Consider the following 8,251-nt stretch of genomic DNA (forward strand, 5'->3'; position numbering starts at 1 on the left):
CAGATCGTTAGCCAGGCCGGGACGAAGATGAAGCAATCCAACGGCATTTCGCACGTGATTTGCATCTTAATCCGTATTTGAGCGTTCTAAAGAATTCGATGCATGTGTCGCGAAAAGAATTCAAAAGTTCTAACCCCTTTTCAAACATTAGTCAACGCCGTATTCATACTCACAAATCCCCTATAAAATCGAGTGCAAAATGCAAAAAAACACGCCTCGCCCTGAAGGGCCTCAGAGTGTGATGAATCACTGCCAACCAGTGCCATTCTTCATTGAACAAGTTGCGCAGAATAAACACCGACCGTCAAAAGAGAGTGTCAACCGCAAGTGACATCAACGCTCGCGCGCCCGCTTAACGGAAGACATCACAGACGACGAACCCCGGATGAATAATGTCGCCAACGCCGATCGTATTGAAAAAAAAAAAAAAAATGAGAGGGATATTAACCTGTGACTAAGTCAATGTAGCAAATCGTTTTTTGTTTGTTTTATTACATGTGTGTGTGTGTGTGTGTGTGAAATTTGGTTGAAAGGAGATCCAATCGTTGGCCAATCATCGAAGCCAGTAGTGAAGGGAAGAGTCTTTTTTTTTGTGTGTGAAACTGATGGCCATCAGCAGCAGCTGCTGCTGCTGAAAGTCGTTTTTTTTGGCGGGACACTTTCGCACGTGATTTGAGGTTTGAGTAAACTGATATTTGCGAAGGAGGTGAAATGTGATACAGCGTTTGGTTAAACTGGGACAGGTGAAGAAGTCGTTGAACTTCAACTTACTTTTGGGTTTTATTTCTTACAAGTATCAACAAACAAAACTTTCAAATTAGTTTGGCTTAACTTTATTAAAAACACATAAAATATCACGCACCATATCAGAGGACCCCCCAGGAAAGGTTCCTTGCTTCGCCTAACTTAAGCCTCCCCGGAATCACCCCAATAAGTGTAGTAAACTAGCATTGTTTATTGCGTAAACGACGGTTCCGTCCTGCCGGGGGAGCCTCACGTTTCTCAGCATACAAATTCTCCACTTAACTAGAAATTGTCATCATTATGCTTAGCTTAGATGGCTGGTCGCTGGACTCTATATGATGAACTATTAAAGAAATGCTGCTGCTGACTTTCGGGGACTTACCGCCCCGCGAGAGGCCATCTCTGAAGGCAAAACACTTTTTTTTACGACTTTCTGATGGCTCCGAGTGAGCATATTAGTTTTGAATATTATTTCTCCGTGTGTGTCGCTCGGATCTTCTGAAGAAGCGCCCGAAGCTCGAATTCCTGGGCGGTGGTTTTTAAGAAATTAATAATTTTATAGCATTTTTATTACCGGTGAAATTGAATAAAAATTAAAGATTAGAGTGGACAGCGTCGAATTTTTAACAGAGTGCTGGCCGTAGGTTCGACTAGGTCGTGGCCAAATTTTGCCTAGAAACGTTGTGGCGTTTCGGGCAATCGCTTTTTAATCCCCGGAGTCTAGTTGGATGGATCAAAACGGTATCCGTTAGACCTCATGCTGAGTTGCGTTATTTTTGTGAATTGTAGACGTCGGATGAGTGTTAAATTGATTAACTTAGATTTTTGTACACATTGGCCACTTCCAATATTTTATGAAAGTTTGTTGGATTTGTTGGTAACATTTCATGAATAAGCTTCTGTATTTTAGTATTTTGTGTTTTTGTTTTTTTTTTCTCTCAAATGTATCGGTCAAGATTGAAAAATGAGAGAAAATGAATACGGGACCATCCATTCGGTGTGACAATCGTCCACGAGGGGGTTTAGATTCCCAAAAAAGGGTCCCTTGTTGTTTATGGATGGTCCCTACAAAACAAAAGTAGTTTTAAAAAAATCTTTGAGAAACATTTGAGTAGATGCATGATTTTTAACCCGTACAAGCTAAACGTCTGAATGGAAGAATCGAAAAATCTTTAAAACTGCCGTATTTTTGACCTGTTTGACCAAATCCTTGACATCCGGTAGTCAAAAGAACGGGAAAGATCTCTAGTTTTCGATTCCGGGGAGAAATCCGAGTTTGGACCATTTTCACCGGAGTTATTCCGGATCGTAGTGGGGTACCTTTTGACTGGCCGGCCGCATCCATACAGAAAATTAATTAAAATTGACAAAACTTACTGTAAATAAACAGAACATGCCCCAAAACATATTTGGATCAATGTTGGACCATCCTAGCAAGTGTGGCAACCGGTTCCGGTTCTGGCCACCCTCGGAACCGGTTCCACGAGTGGGTAAGACTATAACACATTACAAGTCACATTTTGCCTTCGTTGTGTTCGTAAAAATATACAAAAAAAAAATATATATATATATTCAGATACAGATCCCAAATAATAAACAGGCCTTGTATGGCCACTATGGCTTGACCCCCGGAACATCCGGAACACGGTTCCAGAGGACCATTTATACGAAACTTGCACATATAGCTTGCGACATGTCAAAAATCATGGTTTTGTATCGTAAAAGTCAACCAACCCACTGAAATAAAGTTTGGACACAATGTGGCCACTATGGCTTGACCCCGGAACATCCGGAACACGGTTCCAGTGGACCATTTTTTGTAAACTGGCACATATAACTTGCGACATGTCAAAAATCATGGTTTTGCATCGCCAAATTCAACCAACCCACTGAAATAAAGTTTGGACACAATGTGGCCACTATGGCTTGACTCCCGGAACATCCGGAACACGGTTCCAGAGGACCATTTTTTGTAAACTGGCACATATAACTTGCGACATGTCAAAAATAGTGGCCACATTGTGTCCAAACTTTATTTGAGTGTGTTGATTGAATTTGGCGATGCAAAACCATGATTTTTGACATGTCGCAAGCTATGTGTGCAAGTTTCGTATAAATGGTTCTCTGGAACCGTGTTCCGGATGTTCCGGGGGTCAAGCCATAGTGGCCACATTGTGTCCAAACTTTATTTCAGTGGGTTGGTTGACTTTTACGATACAAAACCATGATTTTTGACATGTCGCAAGCTATATGTGCAAGTTTCGTATAAATGGTCCTCTGGAACCGTGTTCCGGATGTTCCGGGGGTCAAGCCATAGTGGCCATACAAAAAACGAAACTATTGGCACTACGCCCCCCGGGGCATGGCCTTCCTCTAACGTGGGATTTCTGCTCCAGCGCCTCTGACGAGACAGGAGAAACCGGGACCGACGTTTTACTTCACCATCCGATAGAAGCTCAGTGGATAAGGCGGGAATCGAACCCGCGTCTCATAGCATCATCGGGATCGGCAGCCGAAGCCGCTACCCCTGCGCCACGAGACCCACCGCCATACAAGGCCTGTTTATTATTTGGGATCTGTATCTGATGATGATGATGGCCCTCCACTTACCCCCGCCCATGGGAATAGCAGAGTGTCTGATTTATCTTGTTAGATATTTTGTTTAGTTAATTCACTTCTTGTTTGCATTGTTATGTTGCTATTATTATTTATTTTTTTTAAGCCCATGCGCGTCCATCAACCTTATTTTATTTATCTATTTTTTTTTGCTAATTTTATCATCATACAAAGATATTCACACAATTAATACATTTAAAAAAAAGTCACTTAATCTACACTCAACTAATACTCAAATCATATACCAACATTTTCTTTTACAAAACCTAATGTCTTCCTTTTGAACACCGCAAAGTTCTTTTCATTTTTAAAGTCTCTAGGCAATGTATTGTATAGTTTTATACCTTTATAAAATAATGAATTTTGTGTGCTTGTTAAAAGAAACGATGCTGCTCTTATTTCTGAAGCCATACGAGTGTTGTGCTGATGAATGTCTGAACCACGAATCAATATTTTTTGAAGATATTCAGGTGCCATTCCGTTTGCTATTTTATAAATTAAAACAACTGTTAGAAATGTTACACGCTGCCTCACCGATAACCATTGCAGTGCATTTAACATAGATTGCCTTGGAGTTCGCCTATTACACTTTAAAATTAAACGCATGATTTTATTTTGTATTTTTTGTAACCTATTCATTTGCTGTTCGTTAGCTAGAAATATTATGGATGGGCAGAAATCAAAGTGTGGTGAAATAAGTGCTTTGTACATATAAATTAAACTCCACTGGGTTAAATCATTGCGTAAACGACACAGTACACCAAATTTTTTGCAATCTTTTTAATACTATAATCTATGTGTTTTTTAAAGTCCAGTTTATCGTCAATGATTACTCCCAAATATTTAATTTCGGTAACGCATTCTAATCTTTCGCCATTAATACTGACTATCAAAATTGGCAGACTTGCTTTGTTATTAGCAATTATCATATACTTTGTTTTCGATACATTTAGTTTGAGTTTTTTGAATTTTAGCCAACGAGAGAGGTTTTCCAAATCAAAATTTAATTTTTCAATAGCTGCAACTGCATTGTCTGAGGCAATAAAGAGCACAGTATCATCCGCAAACAAGTTAATATCACAATGTTTAAGAACTCTCTTCATGTCGTTTATATATAAAATAAATAAAAGGGGACCTAAAACACTTCCCTGAGGTACTCCAACTAACGTTTCTATGGGAACTGATATCACAGAGTTAAACTTAGTTCGTTGACTTCGATTGACTAGGTAAGAAGAAAACCAATTAATCACATTTCCTGTAATTCCGTATTGTTTAAGGACTGCAATCAATTTTTCTCTTGAAATAGTCTCAAAAGCTCTCTTTAAGTCTAGAAAAACCGCGAATATTTTTTTCCTGCTTTCCAATTGTTTTTTCCATTTTGAAATCACCAAGTTAAGAGCTGTCTCACACGAATGGTTTTTACGGTACCCAGATTGCTCTGCCGCTAGGAGTTTGTTAACATTTAAATAATTTAGAAGTTGCTCTTTAACTGTCAGTTCTAAAACTTTTTCATAGAGAGGAAGCATGTTTATTGGTCGAAACTCTGATGCATTCATTGTTCCCTGGACTTTTTCTATGGGAATGACCACTGACTCTTTCCAACTGTCAGGCACCACTCCAGATATTAATGACTGATTAATCACATTCAATAGATCTTGTCCTATAACTTCGAAAGCGTCGCGCAAAACAGAAGCACTGATATTGTCAGATCCAGACTTTGATTCTAAAGACCATATCACAGATTTTAGTTTTTCTAATGTTATTGTTTCAAAAAACGACATATTTGTTGCAGAAAATTGACACTCAAGCTCAGGTGGTGCATTCACTTCCTCAATAGAATTGCTTATTTCTTCCACACTCTTTACGAAATACTCATTAAATTTTCTAGGAATTTCAACTCTATTTTTTTCATTGACATTATCAAAGCAGATAGTATTAGCCGGTGCACTTTCAGGTTTTATCATTTTCTTTAATATTTTCCATAACTCTTTACTGTTATTTTTATTTTCTTCGATTGACTTTTGAATATACTCTTTCCGTTTTCTTCTTAAAGTGCTAGAGTATTCATTTCTGAATGCTTTATAAATTGCCCATGAATTAGCTCCTCCTTCTGTTACATGTTTCAAATAGGCCTGGTCCTGCCTTTGCTTCATTTGTAATAGCTCCACTGAGAACCACTTGCAGCATTTATCAACAGAGACTAGTTTTTCAGTTATTAACGTTTGAACACATTTTTTTAAATTACTTATTAAGTTGATTGCATTTTCATGAATATTCTCAAAATTAAATGTTAAATTTCTGTTTTGTCTCAAAAGATTTACTAGAGCAGATTTAGAATAATTTTTCCAACAAGTGATCTTTTTCATTGATTTACTAGCAACAGTACACTCATTCACATTATACCAACACAAAGTTTCATGGTCAGATATTTTCATTTCACTCACAGTAAGCACACCAATATCACAGTTAGAAAAGACTAGATCAATCATTGTTTTGGTCAACCTCGTTATGCGTGTATAATCTTGGACATTTTGTTTTAAACCTAATGAATCACAGATTTGTTTCAAATTAGATGCATCACTTGTTTCTCTTGACCAGTCAATATTGAAGTCACCAACCACCACTATAAATTTTGACAAGTCTACGAATTGCTCAAGCCAATTTTCTTCTAAAATTTTTAAAAATGTTGCATGCGGCTCATTTGGGGAATGATACAACGTTGCATATCTTCCAATCTTCATACCCCTAGTTACATCGATTGACAAGAACCAATTTCGTCCGATTTGGCTTTTGCAAAGCACATTGTATTCAATGTTTGATTGTGAATAAATCATTACACCTCCTGTGTGTCTTGAGTCTGAAAAACAACTCACATGGTTGTACCCATCGATTCCCAAATGTTCATCTCCCAACTGCTCTGTTATATGAGTTTCTGTTACTAACACTAATCTTGGTTTATATGTTTGGACTAATAATTTAAATTCTTCAAAGTTTGTAGACAGTCCGCCACAGTTTAAGCTAATCACTGACCATTTTTGTTTATTGTTCTTGTTTTTCGTTGATTGCTATCGAGTGTAATCAATTTGATGGCGTTTGCGGGCTACTTGTCTTTTATAGACAGGACATTCACGACTAAATGCAACATGATCTGTGCTTAATTTTAAACCTCTCATTCTATTCATTGTCGAACAATTAGCACAACATTCTATTTCAGATTTACATTCATTTGTTCTGTGGTTTTCTGCGCAAATGGAGCAAACCTCCCTATCGCTCTTACATTCATTACTTTTATGGCCATAACAACAACACTTAAAACATCGAATAATGCCAAAGCATTCCACTATTTTACATCTTTCCCATCCTATGTTCACCTTCTCTAATTCAAGCAAAAATTCATGAGAAGAAGAATCAACTTCAATGATGTAGGTCCACACACAGTATTCATCAAGACCATTCTTAAAACTTGTCACTAATCGCAGTTCTATATCATCAGATACGTCGTTTTGTTCAATGAGGGCCTCTCTTAACTCTTTTTCATTAAGCTCTTCAGCCACTTTTACTATTTTCAGTCTTGGTTTTTTTGGTTTTGGAACGGTCACATTGAAGAGTTCTCCACATTTTTCCTGGACTGATTTAGCTACACTTTCCACGTTATCCAAGACACCCAGTATAACAGTTCCATTTCTGCCCTCTCTCACATTTAGAATGTGGTTTTCAGTGCGGTTTAATTTTTCTTTCAACTGTTGCTTGGTCTTTTTTGCCGATTGGTCCCCTTCCTTAGGTTTAATTATAATCACAGTCTCTTTTTCTTTAGGGATTTCCCTATTTTGATCAATTTCACTTTCCTTTCTACCGTTTATTAGAACCTCAGCATAGTTCTGCGTCACGCTACCCGTCTCACCAGCCTTTGCCGTTTTTTGTTTACTTTGAGAGCGAGTGTTTCCACTTGGGCCAGAGAGCGATGTTTCTTCTTTCCTATTTCTCCCACTAGTGTTGGTTTTGGCAGACAATTTATCTTCCAGTTTTTTATTCTCACTCATAATATAATCTTTTAGCAATACAAATCCTTTTTCGTTCGCCTCGTTTGCTGTTTTAGTATATTCCCTTATTTGTTCCGTAATTTCTTTTTTCATCATCTTTTCAGTTTCGTTGACCTTTGTCAAAATACTATTACAAATTCCCAGCACATTATTGTAATCACATTGAGAGTTTCTGCAATCATGACAAAAATATTTCAGGCCTCTGTTTGTTTGCATTGCCTTGATTCCATCCATATTTATTTCACCACAGCATTTTGGGTGCATTATCTTTCCACACGGTCCAAAACAATAAATTTTTTCGTTCCCTTCTTTGATAGCTGCGGAACAAACACTACACTGCACGCTCGTAGACATGGTGCAGATTTATAGCTGGCCCTTCGGCCACACTATTACAAGCACACCAAACACTTTGCCTGGCTTCTTGTTTCTCCGTTTGTTTCGCAATTTTTCTTATCACTTTTTTCCGATTAATCATGCGTTTCGCGAACCACTAACTACACCGGTCGCGAGAATCAATCACGATTCACACCTGAGTCCAAAAACTAAGCTTGAAAGCCACCTTTTACATCAATTTTTAGACAATTTTTGTTTACACAATAAAAGTGCGTCTACACTGTACTACTGTACTACTTGAAGCTGAATATATATATATTTTTTTTTGTATATTTTTACGAACACAACGAAGGCAAAATGTGACTTGTAATGTGTTATAGTCTTACCCACTCGTGGAACCGGTTCCGAGGGTGGCCAGAACCGGAACCGGTTGCCACACTTGCTAGGATGGTCCAACATTGATCCAAATATGTTTTGGGGCATGTTCTGTTTATTTACAGTAAGTTTTGTCAATTTTA

General features: G+C 37.9%; 1 protein-coding gene across 1 annotated transcript; it reads right to left on the bottom strand.

Moving 5' to 3' along the window:
• Positions 1-3,327: 3,327 nt before the first annotated feature.
• LOC119770317 lies at positions 3,328-8,047 on the bottom strand. The gene has a single exon (XM_038264979.1). It carries the CDS (start codon positions 7,752-7,754, stop codon positions 6,426-6,428), a length of 1,329 nt encoding a protein of 442 aa, XP_038120907.1. The 5' UTR covers positions 7,755-8,047; the 3' UTR covers positions 3,328-6,425.
• Between the last annotated feature and the right edge of the window lie 204 nt (positions 8,048-8,251).

Source organism: Culex quinquefasciatus, chromosome 3 (assembly GCF_015732765.1).
Source record: "Culex quinquefasciatus strain JHB chromosome 3, VPISU_Cqui_1.0_pri_paternal, whole genome shotgun sequence".
Taxonomy (NCBI): Eukaryota; Metazoa; Arthropoda; class Insecta; order Diptera; family Culicidae; genus Culex; species Culex quinquefasciatus.

What these genes read in the sequence shown, in the direction of transcription:
- LOC119770317 (XM_038264979.1), bottom strand. Translation starts at nt 7,754, where the DNA reads ATGTCTACGAGCGTGCAGTGTAGTGTTTGTTCCGCAGCTATCAAAGAA.